The sequence below is a fragment of the Oncorhynchus kisutch genome, linkage group LG17 (assembly GCF_002021735.2).
Source record: "Oncorhynchus kisutch isolate 150728-3 linkage group LG17, Okis_V2, whole genome shotgun sequence".
Classification (NCBI taxonomy): domain Eukaryota; kingdom Metazoa; phylum Chordata; class Actinopteri; order Salmoniformes; family Salmonidae; genus Oncorhynchus; species Oncorhynchus kisutch.
In genome coordinates, this window is record NC_034190.2 from 40,150,725 (window position 1) to 40,178,681 (window position 27,957).

General features: G+C 41.6%; 1 protein-coding gene across 2 annotated transcripts; it reads left to right on the forward strand.

The window, feature by feature from the left end:
* Positions 1-642: 642 nt before the first annotated feature.
* Positions 643-27,822, forward strand: LOC109907661 (CUB domain-containing protein 1). Of its 2 annotated transcripts, XM_031793816.1 has the most exons (12): positions 643-747; positions 890-964; positions 13,840-14,073; positions 15,660-16,016; positions 17,776-17,985; positions 18,912-19,268; positions 19,420-19,782; positions 20,051-20,248; positions 22,239-22,601; positions 25,078-25,434; positions 26,246-26,333; positions 26,464-27,822. In XM_031793816.1, exons 2-12 carry the CDS (start codon positions 895-897, stop codon positions 26,993-26,995), a joined length of 3,129 nt encoding a protein of 1,042 aa, XP_031649676.1. In that variant the 5' UTR covers positions 643-747; positions 890-894; the 3' UTR covers positions 26,996-27,822. The 2 variants fall into 2 exon arrangements, with proteins under 2 accessions (XP_031649676.1, XP_031649677.1); XM_031793817.1 differs by having other exon boundaries at positions 737-964.
* The last annotated feature ends 135 nt before the right edge of the window (positions 27,823-27,957 follow it).

Genomic DNA, 27,957 nt, shown 5'->3' on the forward strand with positions numbered 1-27,957 from the left:
CAGCCCTTGCAGAGCAAGGGGAACCTCTACTTCAAGGTCTCAGAGGGAGTGACGTCACCAATTGAAACGATACCAGCGCGCACCACCTAGCCATTTCGCATCGGCTACACTCACCCATCTTTTGACCTCCTCCTTTTCCGCAGCAACCAGTGATCCGGGTCACGGCACCAATGTAACAGTATAGACTTTACGTCCGTCCCCTCGCCCCGACCTGGGCACGAACCAGGTACGCTCTGCACACGTCAACAGTCACCCTCGAAGCATCGTTACCCATCGCTCCACAAAAGCCGCGGCCCTTGCAGAGCAAGGGGAATCACTACTTCAAGGTCTCAGAGCGAGTGACGTCACCGATTGAAACGCTACCAGCACGCACCACCACTAACTAGCTAGCCATTTCGCATCGGCTACACTAACATGCTAAATAGTTGCAAAGTAGCTAAAATGTAGTAAGTAACAAGTTAGTTGCAAAGTTGCTAATTAGCTAAAATGCTAATGTTGTCCGTGTTGAGTTTCAAACTAGCAACTTTTGGGTTACACATGACCAACCACCTTCCTTAAATGATGGCCTTTATTAACTTTCTGTCTTATGTAACCATAGCAAACATAACATACTAATTTGAGTGGCCCGGATTTTCGTTTACTATGTTGCGTTTTGTCCAAGAGACCAGCCTGTCAACGGCTAAATTCTTCCGTCAAGTTTCGACAGACCAATTTACGTTAGCTTACACGTCGCCCTGAGTGAAACAGGTAATGTAAATCAGGAAGCTACTGGTTGGTCACCGCCATTAAAAATATTTTAACCTGGGATTTAAAAAAGGCAAATATCGTGGTTTTGGTAACAACATTTATCCAGAAATATTTAAGGCACATCTTTTTGTCGTTTTATCAGGGGACATGCGGCTCACTACAATTTGCGCTGGAGTGCTCCTGGGAATTGTGATTTTGTTACGCCTCAACCTGTCAGGTGAGAGAACATTCAAAACAACCTTTCAAACAAAGCAAGCAGACGTTAACAATAAGTTATAAATCATGTACTGAGTGTGGCCTTTACATATTCTCAATGTTGCAGAATATGATGTTGTCGATAAACGTAAGAATTGTATTCTACTTCAGTGTTACAAGTTTATAGTTTTGTATATTTGCGAGCATTAAAAAAATCTATAAAAAATACATTAAATAGTTTCACAATCATGTAACGTTAATCTGTAACAGCGTTCTGCATATTCTTGATCCACTGCAATTGGAAATAGTTTCCAAATGGGTATAACATTTTGCCCACATGACATTTTAACGTTAGACAGGTAGGACAGACTGAGAAGTGAAAAGCTGAAAACGACGTCTTTATACGGAAGTTAATTTCAATAGAACACACAAGGTTGAATTTAAACTGCACTTAGGCACAATTTGTACTAAAATAGTCAGACACCTTTCTCCAATTTGTGTCAGATATATCATGTTGCTTGAGTTGACACTGTGAAATGAGCGGCCTAACACATAACATGCAAGCAACATACCTTGCTACAGTTTCCACACCAGATAATGTGATGTGAATAACCAAAGGTTTGTGCTGTCCATTAATGGACGTTACATGTTCGCCTATACAAAACGGCATTATAGATTTTAACTAGCCTGGGATTGGCGATACTCTCTTTGTTCTCAATTCTGGAAATCTTATAAATTAGTGATGGGGGGGATTGATACAGTTACATATCGGTATATTATTTTGGATGATACATAGTTTTGTATTGTTTTAACTATCGCAATATAATTGTTGCGATAATTGATTGTACCTGCACCAAAACTCCAGTGTTTTTCATTCATTTCACTCTATCTACTTTTTTAAATAGGGAGCCAATTTGTTTTCAGCACTTTTCTTCCCATGACTGATCAAAACTCGTCCTCTCATGGCTCTCTTGTCCCTCTGCAGCAGACATATGGTGAGCAATATGTTTGGAACATGAAATCCCAATAAAATCACAGTATCGAATCACAATACATATAGAATCGTGAGAATCGTTTATACATATTGTATCGGCACCTAAATATCATGATAATATCGAATCGTGAAGTCGATGGCATTTCCCAGATGTGTAAAATATGTGTGTCTGTGTGTGTGTGTGTTTATTGTATTGCTTTATTTCACCTTTATTTAACCAGGTAGGCCAGTTGAGAACAAGTTCTCATTTACAACGGCGACCTGGCCAAGATAAAGCAAAGCAGTGCGACAAAAACAACAACAGAGTTACACATAAACAAACATATAGTCAATAACACAATAGAAAATCTATGTACAGTGTGTGCAAATGTAGAAGATTAGAGAGGTAAGGCAATAAATAGGCCATAGAGGCTAAATAATTACAATTTAGCAGTAACACTGGAGTGACAGATGTGCAGATGATGATGTGCAAGTAGAGATACTGGGGTGCAAAAGAGCAAGAAGATAAATAACAATATGGGGATGAGGTAGTTGGGTGTGTACAGGTACAGTGATCGGTAAGCTTCTCTGACTGCTGATGCTTAAAGCTAGTGAGGGAGATATGAGTCTCCAGCTTCAGTGATTTTTGCAATTCGTTCCAGTCATTGGCAGCAGAGAACTGGAAGGAAAGGCGGCCAAAGAAAGTCTTGGCTTTGGGGATGACCAGTGATATATACCTGCTGGAGTGCGTGCTACGGGTGGGTGTTGCTATGGTGACTAGGGAGCTGAAAAGGTGGGGCTTTACCTAGCAAAGACTTATAGATGACCTGGAGCCAGTGGGGTTTGGTGACAAATATGTAACGAGGGCCAGCCAACGAGAGCATACTGGTCGCAGTGGTGGGTAGTACATGGGGCTTTGGTGACAAAACAGATGTCACTGTGATAGACTGCATCCAATTTGCTGAGTAGAGTGTTGGAGGCTATTTTGTAAATGACATCGCCGAAGTCAAGGATCGGTAGGATGGTCAGTTTTACGAGTGTATGTTTGACAGCATGTCAAGGAGGCTTTGTTGTGGAAAAGGAAGCCGATTGGAGATGGTTAATGTGAGTCTGGAAGGAGAGTTTACAGTCTAACCAGACACCTAGGTATTTGTAGTTGTCCACATATTCTAAGTCAGAGCCATCCATATAAACAAAAGGATGTAGAATAATTTGATATTGAGGGGACCTAAAGATAAAGGGTAAAAGATATAGCAGACAGGCCAGGGTTATACTGAGCTGAGTTGTCGCTACAGTTTTTACGCCAGATAATGTGATATAATTAAAGCTTGTTGGTGTCTGTTAGTGGACGTTACAGGTTTGCCCATACAGACTGCCACCATAGATTCTTCAACTAAGTCGGTATTCTGGAAAACCGTTATCTTATAAATGTCTGTGTCCAGATGCAGGTGGTTCTACAAACACCAGAGAAAATCCATGTTTTGCACCACGTGAGGAGTCCTCGCCATTTTAGCTGCTGCACATCTAGCATTTCCTAGAATCTTTACCTGAACTAGTCATTTATATGTTTATTTTACCTTTATTTAACCAGGCAAGTCAGTTAAGAACAAATTTTTATTTTCAATGACGGCCTAGGAACAGTGGGTTAACTGCCTGTTCAGGGCCAGAATGACAGATTTGTACATTGTCAGCTCGGGGGTTTGAACTCTCAACCTTCCAGTTACTAGTCCAACGCTCTAACCACTAGGCTACCCTGCCGCCACCCATATGTGACGCGGGCACGGCCACGTGTAGAAGTAGATGACAAAGATCGAAACAAAGATCTGCACACATGTAAGAGGCATATCTCACTTGATACAGAACATGGATTTACTGTTTACTACTATTTACTATCTTGTTCCTGACACACCTCTTATTTACATTCATGTTCTCACAGTCTGAGGTCATTGTGAGCTGAGCCTCCACAGGACATATGGGTGATTCCTCACGAAACTACGAGAAAAAAAAGCTGTCATCAAGGCAAAGAGTTGCTACTTTGAAGAATCTCAAATATAAAATATATATTTGTTAACTTTTTGGGTTTCTACTTGATTTCATATGCGTTATTTCATAGTTTTGATGTCTTCCGTATTATTCTACAATGTAGAAAATAGTCCAAATAAAGAAAAACCCTGGAATGAGTAGGTGTCAACTTTTGAATGGTACTGTATACAGTGCATTTGGAAAGTATACTTTACGAATGCACTGTACACTACATGGCAAAAAGTATGTGGACACTGCTTGTCGAGCGTCTTATTCCAAAATCAGGGGCATTAATATGGAGTTGGTCCCCCCTTTGCTGCTATAACAGCCTCCACTCTTCTGGGAAGGCTTTCCACTAGATGTTGGAACATTGCTGTGGGAACTTGCTTCCATTCAGCCACTAGAGCATTAGTGAGGTCGGGCACTGATGTTGGGCGATTAGGCCTGGCGTGCAGTCGGCATTCCAATTCATCCCCAAGGTCTTTGATGGGGTTGAGGTCAGGGCTCTGTGCAGGCCAGTCAAGTTCTTCCACACCGATCTCGACAAACCATTTTTGTATGGACCTCGCTTTGTGCCCAGGTGCATTGTCATGCTGAAACAAGAAAGGCCTTCCTGTTGCCACAAAGTTGGATGTACAGAATCGTCTTGAATATCATTGAATGCTGTAGCATTAAGATTTCCCTTCACTGGAACTAAGGGGCCTAGTCCGAACCACGATAAACAGCCCCAGAACATTATTCCTCCTCCACCAAAGTTTACAGTTGGCACTATACATCCGGGCAGGTAGCATTCTCCTGGCATCCGTCAAACCCAGAGTCTTCTGTCAGACTGCCACATGGTGAATCGGCCTTCGTCAGAGCTTTTGTGAGTAAAAAAAAAAAATTGCGCCCTTATGTAGACCTAGCCCCACTCACATCCGTCACACAAATCGAAAGGGTTTGGAGGCAAAGGAAAAACAAGTAAGTGCTACCAAATATAACAATATGCATTTCCTAATTATTCGAATAAAGTGTGTACATAAAATGTATTAAACATGTCTGTAAAACCACAATGAGGACATCGACCTACCAAGCAAGTTTTCATAAATCATTGGGTACAGCGTAATAAAAACATCAGAGTCATCTGAAATAGGGGCATAATTCATGTTAAATTTTACCACATAATATGCATAGGCATTTCATCATTAAGACCCCATTCGATGCGTGGAACGGATATGGGTGGGGCTAGGTCTACATAAGGGTGCTCATTTAAAAAAACTCACAAAAGCTCTGACGAAGGCCGCGAGGACAATATGTAAAGCTTATTAGAGATCAGTGATTCTATCAAGAGCAGTGTGCATGCGGGTTCCTTTTTTCTCATCTCATCTGACTGTTCATGATAAAAACATTTTTATTACTCCTACATTTTTTAAGTCTTGCCCCGCTCCGTCCTTGACTTTTCATAAATAAATGTATATAACACACTGCCGTTGTTAGAATCTTAATGTCACAAACAGAACTGGAGTTTTAGGAGGGCGTGTCATTTTTTTAAAAGGGTTTTACCCCCGTTGCCCCTCGTTCTCCAAAAAGTAGGGCCTGCTCCGCTCCTTCTTCAGACAGTTGAGAGTGCAGTGCCCATCTGATAGTGACCCTGATAATTGCCTCTCAACTGAACCTAAACTATACCGAAACTACACTGCACAAAAATATCTGAAACATCTGAAAAATCACCTGTTTGGTAGTGTGTACCGGGGCTTGAGGTGCTGAACCAGTAGGGGAAAGCCAACATCATCAACGACAGAGAACGGTTGATTGTCAAGGGCAATGAATTCCATTATCTTGGCGTTAATGGATTTCACCTTTGAGTTGTCTCGCTGAAATGTTCTTACTCTTTCAAATGACTGCTCAACTTGAACTTGTTTAGTTGTTGGAAGCGCTTAGTTTTTTTCTGCCTTTGTTCTAAGTAGGGGCTGAACGTCTAGGGGTGATGCACTTTCAAATGAGTAATTAGGTTTGTGGTATTGAAATATTTCACTTTCTCCCCTCGGGAAATATTGCAGCACAAATGTTGCATTTGGCCTTTTTGTTATCTTCCTTGAAACATCAAAATAGATCCACACAGCAGACATTGGCCTAGGTTAGGGATGCTGTGTAGCGCTGTGTTTTTCGTGGCGTCATTACGTCATCTACCTATGTTATATGCAGTTGAAGGCGGAAGTTTACACAAGCCGCTCCTGAGTTCTCTTGGCTGTGTGCTTAGGGTCTTTGTCCTGTTGGAAGGTGATCCTTCGCCACAGTCTGAGGTCCTGAGCACTCTGGAGCAGGTTTTCATCAAGGATTTCTCTGTACTTTGCTCCATTCATCTTTCTATCAATGCTGACAAGTCTCCCAGTTCCTGCCACTGAAGAACATCCCCACAGCATGATGCTGCCACCACCATGCTTCACCATAGGAAGGTTAGGGCCAGGTTTAATGCAAATGCTATTGTGTTATTTGAAATAGAATATGATTTTTATTTTAATGTTAACTAAACCCTTCATAAACACAACCAAATGATTATTTTTGCTATGGTATATATTAAATGTATGAATTACACTCTAATACCCCTCCCATGTGTACATATTTGTATGAACATAAGATTCAACAACTGAGACATAAACTGAACATGTTCCACAGACATGTGACTAACAGAAATTGAATAATGTGTCCCTGAACAAAGGGGAGGTCGAAATCAAAAGTAAGAGTCAGTATCTGGTGTGGCCACCAGCTGCATTAAGTATGCAGTGCATCTTCTCCTCATGGACTGCACCAGATTTGCCAGTTCTTGCTGTGAGATGTTACCCCACTCTTCCACCAAGGCAAGTGCAAGTTCCCAGACATTTCTGTGGGGAATGGCCCTAGCCCTCACCCTCCGATCCAACAGGTCCCAGACATGCTCAATGGGATTGAGATCCGGGCTCTTCGCTGGCCATGGCAGAACACTGACATTCCTGTCTTGCAGGAAATCACACACAGAACGAGCAGTATGGCTGGTGGCATTGTCATGCTGGAGGGTCATGTCAGGATGAGCCTGCAGGAAGGGTACCACATGAGAGAGGAGGATGTCTTCCCTGCAACGCACAGCGTTGAGATTGCCTGCAATGAGGACAGACGGCTGATCACCCTCACAGTGGCAGACCACGTGTAACAACACCTGCACAGGATTGGTACAGCCGAACATCACACCTGCAGGACATGTACGGGAGATGGCAACAACAACTGCCCAAGTTACACCAGGAACACACAATCCCTCCATCAGTGCTCAGACTGTCCGCAAAAGGCTGAGAGAGGCTGGACTGAGGACTTGTCGGCATCAGGCCTACAAGCCCTCAGTCCAGCCTCTCTCAGCCTATTGCGGACAGTCTGAGCACTGATGGAGGGATTGTGTGTTCCTGGTGTAACTTGGGCAGTTGTTGTTGCCATCTCCCGTACATGTCCTGCAGGTGTGATGTTCGGCTGTACCAATCCTGTGCAGGTGTTGTTACACGTGGTCTGCCACTGTGAGGGTGATCAGCCGTCTGTCCTGTCTCTCTGTAGCGCTCTCTTAGGCGTCTCACAGTACGGACATTGCAATTTATTGCCGTGGCCACATATGCAGTCCTCATGCCTCCTTGCAGGTTGCCTAAGGCACGTTCACGCTAGGACCCTGGGCATCTTTCTTTTGGTGTTTTTCAGAGTCAGTAGAAAGGCCTCTTTATAGTGTCCTAAGTTTTCATAACTGTGACCTTAATTGCCTACCGTCTGTAAACGGTTAGTGTCTTAATGACCATTCCACAGGTGCATGTTCATTAATTGTTTATGGATCATTGAACAAGTATGGGAAACAGTGTTTAAATTCTGAAGTTATTTGGATATTTATGAATTATCTTTGAAAGACAGGGTCCTGAAAAAGGGACGCTTATTTTTTTGCTGAGTATGTATGTATGTACAGTTGAAGTCGGAAGTTTACATACACCTTAGACAAATAAATGTAAAAAAAAAATCACAATTCCTGACATTTAATCCAAATAAAAATTCCCTGCCTTAGGTCAGTTAGGATCCCCACTTTATTTTAAGAATGTGAAATTGAGGTTAGGGCTTTCGTGATGGCCACTTCAATACCTTGACTTTTATTTTTTAAGCCATTTTGCCACAACTTTGGAAGTATGCTTGGTGCCTCTTTGCTTGACATCATGGGAAAATCAAATTAAATCAGCCATGACCTCAGAAAAAATGGTACACCTCCACAAGCTGGGTTCATACTTGGGAGCAATTTCCAAATGCCTGACGGTACCACGTTCATCTGTACAAACAATAGTACGCAAGTATAAACACCATGGGACCACGCAACCGTCATACCCCTCAGGAAGGAGACATGTTCTGACTCTTAGAGATGAACGTACTGTGGTGTGAAAAGTGAAAATCAATCCCAGAACAACCGCAAAGGACCTTGTGAAGATGCTGGAGGAAACCGGTACAAAAGTGTCTATATTCACAGTAAAACGAGTCCTATATCGACAACCTGAAAGGCTGCTCAGCAAGGTAGAACCCACTGCTCCGAAACCACCATAAAAAAGCCAGACTACGGTTTGCAACTGCACATGGGGACAAAGATCATACTTTTTAGAGAAATGTCCTCTGGTCTGATGAAACAAAAATAGAACTGTTTGACCATAATGACCATCGTTATGTTTGGAGGAAAAAGGAGGATGCTTGCAAGCTGAAGAACGCCATCCCAACCGTGAAGCACGGAGGTGGCAGCATCATGTTGTGCGGATGCCTTGCAGCTTCCGACTTCAACTGTACGTTTGTGTTAGCTGCATGTGTGACACAACTCCTATTTATGATATCATTTACAGAGATTATACCTTTTCAATCATTTTATCATTTTTTTTTAATCAATTTAGTATATTTGAGTTTAACCACAATTTTTGTTGTTATTTGTTCTGTCTTTTCAGGTAGATTAAATTGAAATTGCAACCAACTTTCTAAGGCGTGTTTAAAAAATAATTATATTTTGGAGATTATTGTGAGCTATTGTAATCTGTGTAAAGGGGAAAAGGCCATTCTTGAACATTGGGTGAGACGTTCTTACTATTTTACTAGAGAACCATTTCTGATTTAAGTATACATTTTGTATGACTGATGCCTTTAGTGAGAGGTCAAATTATTTTAATATTTAATCATTTCTGCCCTCTGAGTATATATTCATTATATAAATAGGCCCATTTAATTTTGTCTGGCTTGCCATTCCAAACAAAATGTATTCTTTTTTTGTTCATATAATTTAAAAAGCAGGTCACTAGGTGTAGGCAAAACCATAAGCAAATAGGTCAACTGTGATATGACTAAAGAGTTAATCAGGGTGGTTTTTACACAAATAGACAGACAGGTATTTTCCTTCCCATGGTAGCAAGATCGTATCTATTTTTAACTTTATAATAAAATTTATTGGAGTGAGAATTTCTTTCTTTCGGGATATGTATACTGAGTATGTCCACATCCCCGTCAAACCATTTTATTGGTCACCTACACTGTAATGTAAAAGTTGAATTTTTTTTGTGATCCAATACATAATATAGTACACTTTATCAAAATTTGGTTTTAATCCAGAGAGGTTAGAAAATGTATGTAGATCCTCTGAGACTGGAGGTATTCTTTGTGGTTTTAAAATAACATAAATCATCAGCCTACAATGACACCTATGTTTTTAAGCCATGGATTTCTAATCCTGTAATATTATTGTTGGGTCTAATTTTAACAGCTAACATTTCCTTGGCAATGATGGATAGATATGCCAATAGTGGACAACCTTGTTTTACTCCTCTTGACAGTTATCTGTATAAATACCACTTGGATCCTGTTTCAGGAGTAATGAAATCAGACCTTCTTCTTGCATGTTTGATAATCTACCATTTATATAGGAGTGATTAAAACATGCTAATAATGGTCTTCTGAGTATATCAAAAAAGTTTGGTATACTTTCATTGGTATGAAATCCAGCCCTCTGTTTACTTGTATCATTGGACAGCCTGCAAATCACCAGCAGAGGGTGACCATTTTGAATACATTTTCACATTCACTCTGTTGGTGGCCTCGGCTTCCCGGCCTGTGTTCAGGATGAAAAAATGTAGTGTAACGTTCAATTAAACCAAAATGGTGCTGTAGTGAACGACCTGGGTGGGTTTGGGTTGTGGGTTCAAAATGCATCGCTGCCCTTTAAATATACCACTCATTTTTGTCAAGCAACACCCTGGCACACCCACAGAACTGAGCAAACATATCTCAAAGTCGGTTTTTAGGGGACGTACGTTTTGGGGTAACGTGATGTTCAGGACAAACCATTCCGCAATGTAGCAAGTGAACTGAACGCACCCCATGTCTCGCTCACCGTGTTCTCTAGAGCCTGGGGAAGGTACAGTGAGGGGAAAAAAGTATTTGATCCCCTGCTGATTTTGTACGTTTGCCCACTGACAAAAAAATGATCAGTCTAATTTTAATGGTAGGTTTATTTGAACAGTGAGAGACAATAATAATAATAATAATAGTAATAATAACAACAACAACAAAAATCCAGAAAAACGCATGTCAAAAATGTTATAAATTGATTTGCATTTTAATGAGGGAAATAAGTATTTGACCCCCTCTCAATCAGAAAGATTTATGGTGTCTCCCAGGTGTCTTTTATACAGGTAACGAGCTGAGATTAGGAGCACACTCTTAACGGGAGTGCTCCTAATCTCAGTTTGTTACCTGTATAAAAGACACGTGTCCACAGAAGCAATCAATCAAATAGATTCCAAACTCTCCACCATGGCCAAGACCAAAGAGCTCTCCAAGGATGTCAGGGACAAGATTGTAGACCTACACAAGGCTGGAATGGGCTACAAGACCATCGCCAAGCAGCTTGGTGAGAAGGTGACAACAGTTGGTGTAATTATTCGTCAATGGAAGAAACACAAAAGAACTGTCAATCTCCCTCTGCCAAGGTCCCCCTGCTCAAGAAAGCACATATACATGCCGTCTGAAGTTTGCCAATGAACATCTGAATGATTCAGAGGAAAACTGGGTGAAAGTGTTATGGTCAGATGAGACCAAAATGGAGCTCTTTGACATCAACTCAACTCGCTGTGTTTTGAGGAGGAGGAATGCTGCCTATGACCCCAAGAACACCATCCCCACTGTCAAACATGGAGGTGGAAACATTATGCTTTGAGGGTGTTTTTCTGCTAAGGGGACAGGACAGCTTCACCGCATCAAAGGGATGATGGACGGGGCCATGTACTGTCAAATCTTGGGATTGGGAGAACCTCCTTTCCTCAGCCAGGGCATTGAAAATGGGTCGTGGATGGGTATTCCAGCATGACAATGATCCAAAACACACGGCCAAGACAACAAAGGAGTGGCTCAAGAAGAAGCACATTAAGGTCCTGGAGTGGCCTAGCCAGTCTCCAGACCTTAATCCCATAGAAAATCTGTGGAGGGAGCTGAAGGTTCGAGTTGCCAAACGTCAGCCTCGAAACCTTAATGACTTGGAGAAGATCTTCAAAGAGGATTGGGACAAAATCCCTCCTGAGATGTGTGCAAACCTGGTGGACAACGACAAGAAACGTCTGACCTCTGTGATTGCAAGGGTTTTGCCACCAAGTACTAAGTCATGTTTTGCAGAGGGGTCAAATACTTATTTCCCTCATTAAAATGCTAATCAATTAACATTTTTGACATGCATTTTTCTGGATTTGTTTGTTTGTTATTCTGTCTCTCACTGTTCAAATAAACCTAACATTAAAATTATAGACGGATCATTTCTTTGTCAGTGGGCAAACGTACAAAATCAGCAGGGGATCAAATATATTTACATATTCTCATTTACAGTGCTAGTATATTATACTTCTATTTTGTATATAATTTGGTTGAAATGACACTACTCCATGTCGGTATCTATGAAAATGATTTGCTTTCAGTTTAGATTCTCTGCCTCTGTTTGAATGTGCCTATTCCAATTGTTGGGAGGGACAAAGGTCTTAGATGCACCAAAGATGGTGGATAAATTTAAGATGAATGACTGAAGCCGTTTAACGTTGGTCGCGTTCCCCTGCTCCGACATTGCGTGCAGCGTATTTATGCATGCAACGTCTGAGCAGGGAAACGTGATCAATATCTGGCATGCTCATGTGAGAGAGGGAACAGCTTGCTCTGTCCTACTTATTGGTCGCGATCCCCTACTCAGACGTCGTCATCGACTGACAGATTGCTAATAAATATGTGGTTAGCTGATACATAAACTACATATCCAGGTGTTGTAAGATCTGGCATGTGTCAGCAACGTGAGCAGAGGAACGTGCCCATTGTCCCCTGCCTGCTTGCCTTGAGCTAGTGCGATATCTCGCTCTGGGACACCACCTCCACGGGGTGGAGGCAATAAGCAAACCAGAGCGGCCCTACCCTTATCAGGAAAAAATGAGGGAGCCGGATGTCTCGCTTTCTCTTCAGTCTCTGTATACATTCCACCTCCTTTAAGCATATTTCTGACCAGGTCTTCTACAGGCTTTCATACTGAAGTTAAGGTGAAAGCCTGGCAGAGGCTACTCTGCTTAAATTGGATTCTAACTCTAAAAGTAGCAGAGATCCTACTTTGGAACTTTGATATGCCGTATATTTCAGACAGAAAACCATTTAATAGAAAATACATTTCATTAGGTCTTGGGTTTAGGCTCTGCTCTTCCAGGGCATCTCACTGCCAGGGCAAGCCTCTATCATTTAAGATAATAAAATAACTACAGACAGTGTGCTCAATATGCTATATCAATAACCCTGAAATGAAACGGAAGCACAGCCAAAGAGGTGGTGGTGGGCTAGCAAAATCATGTCAAATATATGTCAACAACCCTTCCCCCAAAGGACCCTTTTTAATTTTTTTTTATTTTTATGAAATGTCATAAAAATCCCCCCAAAATTCTAGTTTTGTGAGGAATCACCCTTTGGCAACACTTTTTACCATACTGTGTGATGTGAATTCTGTCATTGTTCTGGGCTTGCTTCAAGTCTCTGCAAGTTTAGGTGATGAACATTTCCTGCATGTTCTTGTAGGTGCACTACAATAGTACTTTTCTCACAGAGAACAGCCTATGGAAAGTAATTGAGTTAACTTCCATCTTAACACCATAAGATGTACACCATGTAACCATTAGACTTTACTCAAAATATTTAGGTTTTCAAATAAAGGATGAGATTCTCAAACAATATGAGAGTACAGTACTTTTTCTTTGAACACCCTTGTTAGATCACCTACATAACTGTAACAAGGGCTTTGATAAGACTTCAGTCTGAGTACTGACTTAATTGTGGGTGCTACTTTACAGTCGAGTACACAGTGGCCGGTGTGCTTGGTACCACGCTGTTTGCAGAAGCATCAACACTAGTCAAATTTTTGGATTGTTATTAAAGTAGAATTTTATGTTGATATGCTATTCAAAGACAAAAGAGCTTCCGCCGTGGTAGGTTTAGACACAGACCAGTCATCTGACACTGGACTTGATACAGGCTACTTTCTGTCAATTTGAATGTCACAGAGAACCTAAATTCATATTTTCCTCTGAGAGAAAATGTAACTGAGTGTTCTGGAAGGATGTGTATTTGTGCAATAACCAGTGCAGGCTCGAGTCCAGACATGCAAATAGGTAGCCTATCTAGCCTACTCCCAATGTTCAGTGAAACTGAAATGCTATGTCACTGTTTTATAATCTTTTTCTCTCATGTATTTGTTGTTACCTTCACCTCAAATCTTAGCCTGTTCATTGATTCAAACAACAGTTTTACCCCTCAATACAACGATATAGTAGTAGATTAGCCTTTTCTGTTTGGACTGCAAAATATGATAAGTAACCTTTGTTCTGTTCCCTCAGAATGTCTGCACATGAATGTCCACCCTGACAAAGATGCCGCTGTGACTGTGTCGTCCTCACTGCTCCTTCCATTGGAACAGTGTTCCGTGTGCACAGTCCGTGGCGGTGAGAATGACACCCAGACGGCCTGTCACTCATCTCTGGCCCTGGTCCCAGATGAGGACATCACCTTGCTCTTCAACTGCACTGAACTGCCTCAGAGGGCCTTTGCCATCCAGATCCACAGGAAAATCGGTGAGTCTAGAGAAACGTTGTTGTATTGGGTTTCCCTTTAGGCTGCCACCTTAATTCGATCAAACGAGTCAAAAAGACGTACCCCACAGACAGCTGCTTCAGAATTTGATATGCATGCTGTGGGTGGTAGTCGTGTCAACAAGGATACTGCATAAAAACTAGAGGTCGACCGATTAATCGGAATGGCCGATTAATTAGGGCCGATTTTCAAGTTTTCATAACAATCGGAAATCGGTATTTTTGGGCGCCCGTTTGCCTGGTTTTTATTTTTATTTTTTACACCTTTATTTAGTCTTTATTTAACTAGGCAAGTCAGTTAAGAACACATTCTTATTTTCAATGACGGCCTAGGAACGGTGGGTTAACTGCCTCGTTCAGGGGCAGAAAGAATTTTCACCTTGTCAGCTCGGGGGATCCAAACTTGCAACTTTACAGTTAACTAGTCCAACGCAATAACGACCTGCCTCTCTCTCGTTGCACTCCACAAGGAGACTGCCTGTTACGCAAATGCAGTAAGCCAAGGTAAGTTGCTAGCTAGCATTAAACTTATCTTATAAAAAAACAATAAATCATAATCACTAGTTAACTACACATGGTTGATGATATTACTAGATATTATCTAGCGTGTCCTGCGTTGCATATAATCTGACTGAGCATATACAAGTATCTGACTGAGCGGTGGTAGGCAGAAGCAGGCATGTAAACATTCATTCAAACAGCACTTTCGTGCTTTTTGCCAGCAGCTCTTCGTTGTGCGTCCAAACATTGCGCTGTTTATGACTTCAAACCTATCAACTCCCGAGATGAGGCTGGTGTGACCGAAGTGAAATGGCTGGCTAGTTAGCGCGCGCTAATAGCGTTTCAAACTTCACTGCTCTGAGCCTTGGGGTGGTTGTTTCCCTTGCTCTGCATGGGTAACGCTGCTTCGATGGTGGCTGTTGTCGTTATGTTGCTGGTTCGAGCCCAGGGAAGGAGCGAGGAGAGGGACGGAAGCTATACTGTTACACTGGCAATACTAAAGTGCCTATAAAAACATCCAATAGTCAAAGGTTAATGAAATACAAATGGTATAGAGGGAAATAGTCCTATAATAACTACAACCTAAAACTTCTTACCTGGGAATATTGAAGACTCATGTTAAAAGGAACCACCAGCTTTCATGTTCTCATGTTCTGAGCAAGGAACTGAAATGTTAGCTTTCTTACATAGCACATATTGCACTTTTACGTTCTTCTCCAACACTTTGTTTTTGCATTATTTAAACCAAATTGAACATGTTTCATTATCTACTTGAGGCTAAATAGATTTTATTGATGTATTATATTAAGTTCAAATAAGTGTTAATTCAGTATTGTTGTAATTGTCATTATTACAAATATATATATTTTTTAAATCGGACGATTAATCGGCATCTGCTTTTTTGGTCCTCCAATAATCGGTACCGGCGTTGAAAAATCATAATCGGTCGACCTCTAATAAAAACAGCTACGGCCACCTTTCAAATCTAGCACTACGGGTGAACTGTTAAGCAGGTGTTGTTTGTGTTTCTTCTCCTCTTACCTGTTATGTAATTTTATTTTACCCAGATTGCACCAAGGACTCTTGCAGCCCTGCCACAGGTGCAGCTCAGCCTTCCCTCTTCCCAGAGTTCATTAGAACTCTTGTCTGGCACCTAAATGTGCCAGAGATGACCGTTTTGAGTTTGGACTTCCCTAGTGACAGGCTGAAGGAGATGACTGAAGCAGAGATCTGTCAAGATGGCTACCAGTACGCTGTAACCAGGACCAGCACTGAAGGAGAGGTCAAAACTCAGACATACTGCAGGAATGGCCTTGTGGCTCACTTAGATATACTGAGCAACGCCACAGTGTCTTTGCAAGTTCAGAACGGCGGGGAGGTGAATTCCTCTATATTCACGGCCACTGCCAAACCAATGAAGAAACGTAAGCTCTTTCAACTCTTCTGTTCATGCCTCACAATAATGTGAACCATAGTTTTGTGTATATAGTGTCTATGTGGAGACCCCTTCATATTAGTGGATTCGGCTATTTAAGCCACAGCCGTTGCTGACAGGTGTATATTCAATCTCCTTAGACAAACATTGGCAGTAGAATGGCCTTACTGAAGAGCTCAGTGACTTTCAACGTGGCACCGTCATATTATGCCTCCTTTCCAACCGGTCCACATACTTTTGGTAATGTAGTTTATGCACACTAAATTATATTTAGTTGAAGACAGAACAATGAATTATACTGAATTAAAATATAAACCCAACATGCAACAAAGATGTTACAGTTCATATAAGGAAATCAGGCCCTAATCTAGGGATTTCACATGACTGGGAATGCAGATATGCACTACAAAGTATGTGGACACCTGCAGTCAGCATCCAAGTTCATCCCAAAGGTCTTCGATGTGGTTGAGGTGAGGGCTCTGTGCAGGCCAGTGAAGTTCTTCCACACTGATCTTGACAAACTGTTTCTGTATGGACCTCGCTTTGTGCCCTGGGGCATTGTCATTCTGAAACAGGAAAGGCCTTCCCCAAACTGTTGCCACAAAGTTGGAAGCACAGAATCGTCTAGAATGTCATTGTATGCTGTAGCATTAAGATTTCCCTTCACTGGAACTAAGGGGCCTAGCTCGAACCATGAAAAACTGCCCCAGACCATGATTCCTCCTCCACCAAAGTTGACACTATGCATTGGGGTAGGTAGCATTCTCCTGGCATCCGCCAAACCCTGATTTGTCTGCCGCCAGATTGTGAAGCGTGATTCATCACTCTAGAGAAGTGAGTGTAGTGAGTGTTGCAACCGGGGACAGACGATTTTTACGTGCTACGCGCTTCAGCACTCGCCGGTCCTGTTCTTGGAGCTTGTGTGGTCTACTACTTCTCGGCTGAGCTGTTGTTGCTCCTAGACGTTTCCACTTCACAATAACAGCACAGTTGACGGGTGCAGCTCTAACAGGTCAGAACTTTGACAAACAGACTTGTTTGAAAAGTGGCATCCTATGACGGTGCCTCGTTGAAAGTCACTGAGTTCTTCAGTACAGGCCATTCTACTGCCATTGTTTGTCTTTGGAGATTGTATGGCTGTGTGCTCGATTTTTATACACCCGTCAGCAATGGGTGTGGCTGAAATTGCTGAATCCACCAATTTGAAAGGGGGTCCACATACTTTTGTGTATGTAGTGTACCTTAAAAAATGGGCCTCACAATGGGTCTGCGGTTGTGAGGTCGGTTGGACATACTGCCAAATTCTCAAAAACGACTTCGGTGGCAGCTTATGGTAGAGAAATTAACATTCAATTCTCTGGCAACAGCTCTGGTGGACATTGTTGCAGTCAGCATGCCAATTGCATGCTCCCTCAAAATTTGAGATCTGTGGAATTGTGTTGTGTGACAAAACTGCACATTTTAAGTGGCCTTTTATTGTCCCCAGCACAAGGTGCACCTGTGTAATGATCATACTGTTTAACCAGCTTCTTGGTATGCCGTACCTGTCAGGTGGATGGATTATCTTGGCAAAGAAGAAATGCTCACTAACAGGGATGTAAACACATTTGAGAGAAATAAGCTTTTTGTGCGTATGGAACATTTCTGGGACCTTTTTATTTAATCTCCTGAAACATGAGACCAGCACTTGTTGCATTTATATTTTTGTTCAGTGTAGTTTGAGTGCTTATGTTTCGAATCTTCCTCAGAGAGCCGAATGATGTCAGTGACCCCAGAGCCAGACACTATCGTCACCATCAGCAGAGACGCCAAAGCCAAAGAGTGCAGTGTGTGTGTTGGGGAGGGGCCTACCTGTAACTCCAAAGAACTCGTCCTGAAAGACGCCCACAACATCTCTGTGACGTTCACCTGCCCACAGCCACAATATGTCTTCAGTGTGCAGATCAACAGGGATATTGGTAAGACGCCTCTGACCCATTTTCCTCGCCTCAACAGGACACTGACCAAACCTGATTTCTAGTAGCACTTGATTGAGCTTTCCTGGCACAAGGGACCCAAATAGGAGTCTTAAAAGTGTAAACCCTTGCTCATCGGTTAGCTTCACTAACCATGATTCCATCAACATAGTCATACCCCATAAAAACTACATCTCTAAAGCTGGGATGGAAACTACAGGAGGCTTCATTACAATTTTATAAATGCTCACAGATCATTTGTTCATTAGACATGTTGGGATCTTTTTGTCTGTAAAATTAATTATGCGCAAATATAAAATAAAAATAAATCATCATATCGAATTAAACTTGGAGTTAGGTTATGATATGGTGTGTGGTCCTCCCACTACGACTTGGGAAACCATGCAGGTTATTAGGATACAGATTAAATAAATGATGATGAACTTCACAGCATGATACACGGTGATGAGCTTGATGCTCCTTTCCAATAAATATTGAGGGTCTTATTCTGGGGACATGGTGGTCGATGCTTGACTGCTGTTTGACAGATAAAAATATTCTCTCATCCATAATAGTCTGATCATGTAGAGTAGCCTACCCTCACAGCCTACCCACACTGTATCTGAACGGTAGGCTAGAGCACATGTGCCAAGACCAGAGTGGGCACATTTGCTATTTAACATATTTTGTTACCAAACCTTTGGCAGAGTTGAAAATGCGATGGAGACACATTGAGCTTTTAGATTTTTATTCAGTACATTAAAATGTAGGTGAAAAAGTACATTTTGTGAGCACTACGTCATCACGCACTGAAACAAGTTAGTTTTGTGGAAACACCACTGGTGGGAAAATGCGCATATTTTCTTTATGCAGATTTGAGAATATTTGCATGAAAATCTGTCGCCAATTGGATGTTTTTCTTCCTCCAGATTGCACAGAGATCGCCTGCAGCGGGAACATTGTCCAGGCGGAGTCCTCCCTCTTCCCAGACTTCAACAGAACCTTCACCTGGGACCTGAAAGTTCCACCTGGCCTTTCCTTCCAGCTGGACTTCCCATCACCGGGAATGAGACAGATCCCACCCTCTGAGTCCTGTCCTGACGAGCATACCTACACCATCATCACGTACCAGCGCACCGGGCCCGCCACCATCGGCATGTTCTGCCCAGATGGCACCATCACCACGGTCCAGGTGCTGTACAAGGGCCGAGTGTCCCTGCAGGTCCCTGGGGACAGGAAGCTGGAGCCGCTGGACTTCAAGGTCACTGTTGGGCCGGAGATTAAAAGTGAGTGTCTGGCAGCTATTGGAGGAGCCACAGGAAATCAATGCCTGTTGAGGTCACTGAGGTCATCCCTATTAGCCTATATATATTCGGTATCCCTCTAATGACAGAATTACTCATGTCATTATACCTTATTTAACCCTCTTCCTTCCAGTGCTGGCTGTGGTAAAAGTCAACCTACCTCGTGGGGTGTCCGATACAAACTTTCTCTCAGCCAACTACCCTAGAGGTTTCTCTGACAATGACCTGATGAGGTGGGACTTCATGGTGCCCGGCATGCATAACTACACAGTTACCTTCCTGAATTACACGGCGCCTCTCTGCCGGAAGAAGAAAGTGATGGTGATTTACGACAAGGAGGGAGAGGAGGTGGGCATCCAGAAGACCCTGGTGGACCCCCAGCCAACACACAGGCAGGGCAGCTTCACCATGACTATGTTTAACTGTGAGACTGACAAGACCAAACAGGGCCTGTCCCTACATTTCAGGCTCTCGGTAATGAGGAGCGGCCATCCAGGTACAAAGACTATTGACGATCATAAATTGTTATATGACATGATTGTGCTGTAAGCAATCACAAATAAGATCCAAAGATGCTTATTTATTCTGTGCATGCAATCTGTTAAACCAACACTAGACTTTTCAAAACCAATACACCACTAATATTTCCATTATAAACTTGTGGCCTAAAATTAGCCTGATCATTCAATCAAATTAATTGAGTGGTGATCAGTGACCTATTTCTCAGGATGATTGTGCCTGTTTGTCTTGTATTCCCTGGTCAGTTCTCTGCACTGTAAATCTGTCAGAGGAGGAAGGGCCATTCCTCCACATTGAGAAGATGGGCTCTGACTCCCACTGTGAGATGAGGAAGGACTCTGTGGTCCAGGAGAAGATCACAGTTCCCTCAGGGACCAAAGCAAGTCTTTCTTTCCTGGACTGTCCAAGTGAAGACCTACGTCTGACAGCCACGAAAACCATAGGTACTGTAGCAATACATACAGTAGCATTGCATGTATTGCCTCCAAAATAACTACACTTGAACATAGGAACTATAGTACTATGGACAGTATCTATACCATTCTCATTTAAGCTTGTTAGAGTATCTTCGTGACAAAGCTAGAACAGATGGTCTTTGTATTATCCAAATCTAAGGATGTGCACCAATAATATTCATGTACAGTGCCTTCAGAAATTATTCACATCCCTAGACTTTTTCACATGTTGTTACAGCCTGAATTTAAAATGGATTCAATTGAGATTTTATTTTCACTGGCCTACACACAATAACCCATAATGTCAAAGTGGAATGATTATTATAATTTTTTTATGTGTGAATTTTTACAAATTAATAAAAAATGAATAGTTGAAATGTCATGAGACAATAAGTATTCAACCCATTTGTTATGGCAAGCCTAAATAAATTCAGGAGTAAAGATTTGCTTAACAGGTCACATAATAAGTTCCATGAACTGGTGAATGGTGTTTAATATGATTTTTGAATGATTGCCTCATCTCTGTACCCAACACTTGCAGATCATTGTAAGGTCCCTCAGTCAAGCAGTGAATTTCAAACACAGATTCTACAACAAAGGAGGTTTTCCAATGAAAAGAAGGGCATATGTTGTTAGATGTAGCTTAATATCCCTTTGAGCATGGTGAAGTTATTAATTTCCAGTGGTGTCAAGTCCTTTACTTGGTCTACTGGTCTACTTTACTTGACCATTTATATGTTTGACTTTTAATTCACTACATTCCCCCCCAAAAATAATGTACTTTTTACTCCATACATTGTCCCTGACACCCAAAATAACATTTTGAATACTTAGCAGGACAGGAAAATGGTGTAATTCACACACTTATCAAGAGAACATCCCTGGTCAACGCTACTGCCTCTGATCTGACAAACTCACTAAACACATGCTTCATTTGTAAATTATGTCTGAGTGTTGAAGCGTGCCCCTGGCTATCCGTAAATGAAAAAGATAAGAACATTTTGCTTTCTGGTTTGCTTAATATAAGGAATTTGAAATTATTCATACTTTTACTTTTGATACTCAAGTATATTTTAGCAATTATGTTTTCTTTTCATACTGAAGTATATTTAAAACCAAATCATTTTAGACTTTTACTAACCTAATTGCCAGAGTGAAAAGAAGGAAGCATACATTTTTTTTTTTTAATTGCATCATGTTTGCAACAGGGCACAAAAGTAATACTGTACAAAATTTGGCCTGAATAGCCTGTTATGTTCGGGGCAAATACAACACATTACCAAGTACCACTCGCTATATTTTCAAACACAGTGATGGCTGTATCATGTTATGGTTGTAATCGTTAAGGACAGTTTTTCAGGATAAAAAAGAAATGGAATGGAGCTAAGCACTGGCAAAATCCTAGAGGAAAACCTGGTTCAGTCTGCTTTCCACCAGACCCTGGGAGATTAATTCACCTTTCAGCAGGACCATAACCTAAAACAAGGCCAAATCTACATTGGAGTTGCTTACCAAGAAGACTGTGAATGTCGAGAGTTTTGACTTAAATCTGCTTGAAAATCAATGGCGACCTGAAAAATGGTTGTCTAGCAATGATCAACAATGAATTTGACAGAGCTTGAATTTTTTTAAAGAATAATGGGCAAATGTTGCACAGTCCAGGTGTGGAAAGCTCTTAGAGACTTACCCAGAAAGACTCACAGCTGTAAACGCTGCCGAAGGTGATTCTAACATGTATTGACTCCGGGGGTTGCATATATTAGTGTTTTATTTTTCTTGATTGTTTTGACATGTTAGAATTTTTTTCCCACTTTGACATTGGAGTATTTTGTGTAGATCATTGACAAAAAATGCCGAATCCATTTTATTCCCCCTTTGTAACACCACAAGATGTGGAAAAAGTAGAGGGGTGTGAATACTCTGAAAGCACTGTGTGTAAACCATTATAATCTCTCAAGCCTCTGTGGATCTATTCCAGGATGCCAGAGTTTGGATTCATGCTCTGTGAACGGGACTCTTCTCACGGTCCCCAAAATTCCGATGTGCCTCCCTACGCTACTACAAAGCTTCACCTGGCACCTCAACATCCCAGTATATGGCACTGTGGATCTACTATCCCCCACAGGAAACCTCAGGCAGTCCCTGCCAGGACAGGAATGCAATGGGAGTGTCTCCCTTCACATAGCGGAGGGTGATGGGTCCTCCATTGGCTACTTCTGCTCCGAAGGCATCATTCGCAAAGTCCAAGTGCACTCCAACGTCTCTGTCACTGCCACAGCCAAGGACCTTAGCCTGAATCAAGGGCCTTTCCTCAATGTGTCCTTCAGTGATGAAATCTCAGGTATGCTAACTAACCGGATTTGCAGTCTTTTTTTTAACGTTTTAAATCTTTTAAAGTAACTGTCCAGTGAAAATCTCATTTTAACTCATACCCAAATTGACTCATCCTATATCCCAATTTGTGGCCAAAGCATAAATTCACTTCAAAAAACGTGTATCTCAAACAGACCGTTTAAAAAATATTTGCTATTTCTTCATAGAGTATGATGTCATACTTTTGAGGAGGAGGAGCTTACCAATCAGCAGTCTATTTTTAATGACCGGTATACGCTCACACCATTCTGTTGTTGGGGTATGCCTAGAACTGTTACAGTGTCCATATTACCGCCATGCGTTCACGAGTCAAGAAGGCAGTCAAATTCCACGTGGCAGTTTAGTCACGGTAATTAGGCTTCTCCAAGCTCATGCTGCTGCCTGCCAAACTTGCTAACTGCCTGGTACTCAGCACTCTATTGTCCATATAATCACTCTGACATCAATGCAAATGTCATCTAAAATCTAATCAAACACTTAATGAGAGCCCATGATCTCATGTTGGGCAACGGTTCTATATGATATGCAATTGCGTGCGAGAACTGAGTGATGGCCTTTATTAAAAAGATGAGGATCCCATCAGCTTTCTATAGGCTAGATCTACTATATTTATTTATCAACCTTCCTAACAGCAAGCACATTGTTTATCTTTACAACAGGAGTATAGCCTACCTGGCTGGCATGAAAATTAACCACAGGAAAAGTGTCCTACATTCGCTATTTAAGTGCATAGATTACGTGTATTTTTTGCCCCTGGTTTGAGACAGGTGCATGATAATGGTCTGTTCTAAATCAGAACTAATTTCACACACACATTATTTAGTATATGTAAATACAGCATTAAATCAAGAATAGTCAGATGGGTGACCATATTAGCCTATCACTTGTGAATTATGTATTACCACTTTACGCCCAGCGTAAAAAAAAAAGTTTTTTTGTTGCTAGTGGTTGTATTAATTTGGGATCTATCGCATCCCACAACTGTCCCAGACTATGTTTGGAATATTTATTTCTCACACAGAATAGAATATGTAAACTTTTGTACTATGAGGAATAGTAGATTGACATAGGCTAGTGCTTTTGCTGTTCATTTAGCCTACTCATCTTGTTGGCTGACAAAAAGTAAATGTGGACCGTTCTTCCAATATCTTTAATATGCACCTTGGAATTGGATAAGGGTGCACACAGTTGCGTCCCCAATGTCAGTCTTCACTTGTAAGAAAGACCCGATCACGTAATGGAGAGCCATCTGAGTGAGCGGTGCTTCGTAGCACTCAGGGAGAGGAGAATTATAATATTTAGCCCAAGGGCTCAACGGCCACTGGCCACAAAAGGCATGTCTTTTTTTTAAGGAGCATTACGGCCACACAACGGGGATGCCGCCAGGAAATCGAGGCATTATCAAGTGCTTGTCAAATTGTGAGTGAGAGACTGATGAAGTGTGTACAGCCTGCGCAACAAACAAAGTAGAGCTCATGCATTTCAAGCGACTTTTTTCAAATCATCATTAGTCGCGTCATGCAGCCTTACAATGTATAAAAAATCTAAACATATAGAGCAACGTTGGTAGAACTAAAGTTACATGAATAACTCTAAATGAAGCATATAGAAGTACCTATTTCTTTGTTAACTGTTCAACACAGCCACATATGTGCACTCCCTCAAATTGTTTGGAGAAAATATTCTTTGTTTTATTCAGCTTTGTTCAATTGTATTTTTCATACTATAATATAAAATGATGCTACGAAATTCTAAGCAAATCTTGTCTGCTTAATGAACAAGTGTAGCCCACTGCCATATGGCATAGCCAGATCAGGACCTAACATAAAGACAACTCAGAGTATGTTATTCTGTTCTTCTGAAATAGACCACATTTTTCTTCATATCATGTTTCTTTAGACCTGTCTAAAATAAATAATGGATTTATTGTGATGGTGTAGGCTATATTACATAGATTTATTAGACTATTTCAAATGTAGATGTTCCAAAGGTCAGCACCAGTGGCTTGTAGGCTGTGTGTGGAAGCCAGGAGATGCTACATGTGTTTTGTTAATTAACAGTCAATTACCGTGAGACTGACCGTTATTTGCTTGACAATCATCGGCTGACAAAATGTTGTCCACCACAGCCCTAGGTACGCCTACACCATTCAAACACAAAGCTTATTTTTGTCCTACTTAGTATTTCACTCGTATTTTAATAAATTATAGGTCACATTTCATAGAAATCTGGAAACACTGGACAGATCCTTTAATACCCTCTTCACGTACCTTTTTATGATTCCTTGTGTAACATCTACAAGAGAGCACTGAAATACAGCAATAGCAAGGGGATTTGTTTTAACAATGGATTCAGTGTAAAATTCCATTCTCCCTCTCTTCAACCACTGTGTTCAAACTGTATTGAAAATGATTGTTCCTCATCACTTACTTTTTCTCTATCAGAGAGCATCATATATACTGTCCAGCCCCGAATGGGTTCCCCTGCCCTCCTGGCCACCCCAAACTGGCCCAACGGTATGAAGCCGTACTCCACCGTGTCCTGGATCGTCAATCTGCCGGGCCACCTCCAGGCCAACCTGCTGTTCACTAACATCAGCCAGCCCAAGTGTGGCCAGGGGCACACGTGCATCAAGGTGCAGACCCTGGGCTCTCCAGAGGAGCTATTGAGTCAAAGGGAGGATGAGGCGGCAGAGGACAAGCTGATGGTCCCTGAGAGCTTCTACCTCAACATGTCCAACTGTTTGCCGGAGGACAGACACTTCAGTGTGCTCAGCAAGGTCACCCTACAGAATACTAGCAGTAAGGACCTGTTTGTAATGTTATTATGGAGTTGTGACTGAATTATGGTTGTGATAAATTATAGAATTATGCAGATATCTTTTCTCTCAAGACCTTTTCTGGTTAAGAGATCTTAAATTTGAGGGAAAATGAAAACAATTTATATTTCTTAAATGACATCAATACACGTAGGGCACTTATTAGGGATACATGGTGGTCTCATAATCATCAACACTGTATTTAGGGGTGCTGGCAGTGAAGCTTGACTCAACTCAGAATATATGTTCATCCCTCTACTAAGTATGAAAAAAGCTCAGCTATGTCAAAAGATGGAAGAGAACCGCAACTTTCTACAAAATAATATTGTGCTCTATCGACTTGAAACTGATTGATGTTCTTGAGGGTAGGAAGGTGTATGCCAAAGCAGGTGTTGATAAAAAAATAAAGTATAAATTAACAGCATGCAATTCAGTTGTGAACCTTAACTCTTAGCACGTATTACTGTCTCTAGTACGATTTGAGAAAATCTAAGCAATCCGTCAAAAGATGAGAAAATGGAACCTTTGTAAAACCTTATTTACATCCTAAATGAAACCCTTGTAACTTCACTTCTCTTTGCTCAATCAACTTGAATCTTGCCATAGTGTTTTGAATTGTTACATGGGAGTAGATTTGTTACAAGGGAGGATGTACAGTATAATGCTTCCATGCAACTGTCTTTCAGCCTGCTCATAAACCAGCACCCCATGTCATTGCTACAGTACATGCTGCTATATTTGTCTAATTCTTACCATATCTAATCATGATTATCTTCTTGTGTGTGTCTCTATAGTGCTGCTCCAGAGCTCCATTCTGTGGGCTGTGGGAGCAGTGCTGCTCCTTATGCTCATTGTGCTGGCAGTCGTCTGCTTGGTGATAAGGTGAGAACACCTGCCTCACCAAAACAATCTGTATAGCTTTGATGTTAAGGTCAATCCATGACTTGGCTGTTTCCCCTGCTGTAGTTTGTCTGACTCAAAACCATTTGTATTCCTCTTTCGTGCTTTACAGGAAGAAGAAAAGAACGATGGTCAATGAGGCTTCCATCTTCGTAAGGAAAGGGAATATCTTCATCCCAGGCGACGGCATGTTCCCCAAAACCCGGTCGGACAATGAGTCTCATGTCTACGCCTCCATCGAAGACACCATGGTGTATGGCCACCTGCTCCGCGAGCCCAGCTATGTGGGCACCATCCAGGCCCACTTCCAAGGACAGCCGGTCGACACCTACCGGACATTCATGCCGCTCCAGGACGGAGTGCCAGAGATCACAGAGACTGCTGCAGACCACGAGCCTGAACTGGTGCCTGAGAAAGATATGCACAGACCTTTCCTGGACCCGTCGGAATCCTTCATGCCATCAAGACCTCGCACGCCCATAAACCGTCACAACAGCATGGGCTTCATGGACCGCAGGATGGTGGACAATGAGCTGTGCACGTTCAAGAGCACTGGGGATATAAATACGATTCGACTGTCGGGTGCAGACCAAATCCTAGAACCGGAGATCTTCATCGGCTCGGATGGGGAGGAATCCATTTAGCGTACTGTGAGATGGACTACTGTTAATTATTTCACATTGTTGCAAGTTCACTGCAGTGTAGAAATGGAGCGGAAATGTGCCTTTGCATAACAATCAGGGCGTCTGTATTAGTGGTGTGTTGTCTACTGCATAAGACCATCAGACAACACTGGTACTACATTTCATTCGAGCCTCTGAGTCTACGCTTCCTTACAGCACATGGTGCTGCTATTCTGATTTTACAATACTGGTGGACTTGGTTTTTGTGTATATTTCTTGATTGTTTTATATGCTAGTATGTACTTAATATAATGAATGTTGCCCTGGGCCACTGGTGTGCCATGGATTTAGGAGCAGGGTTGCATCTAATGAGTAACCTTGAGTTACTTTTAGCTTTTTTGCATTGTTGATGCTGTTTGACAAAGGTTTTTTCTCTGTAAATGTATTTTTAGACATTACCAAACTTTCTCTGCCAATTATATTAATTAATGAATTAGACATTTTGAGTGGTCTGTGAAAGTGTAGTGTGATATTGTGAGTAATAGTTTTTTTTAGGATAGACAAGGTAATCAATCCAAAAAACACTAAAACTTACAAAGAAAAGACAAAAGGCTTCCTTGTTGTTATGGGGAAAAGTGACATTATTAATCCTTTGGCTAAAACCTGTGACCTTTTAAATCCCATCTTGTAGCTTGTTATAACCTTGAACCACGGAAGACCGATTGTTTGGAAGGTTGGAGTGGTTACCATTGAGTATTTGTTGAGGGACTTTTACAGGAAACAACCAAACCTTTAGCCAGAATCCAAGGGTCATCAGATTGTGGCAATAAACTTTGGTTTAAAATCTTGTCCATCTTGTCCAAATTCAGGGATTTAAAGCAATGTATGTTTTTTTTGGTAGGCAACAAAAAATATAATTCAAGCAGGGGAAATGCAGATAAAAATGGCACTCGTAGACAGAGGCCTTCTCCTCATGACAGGTC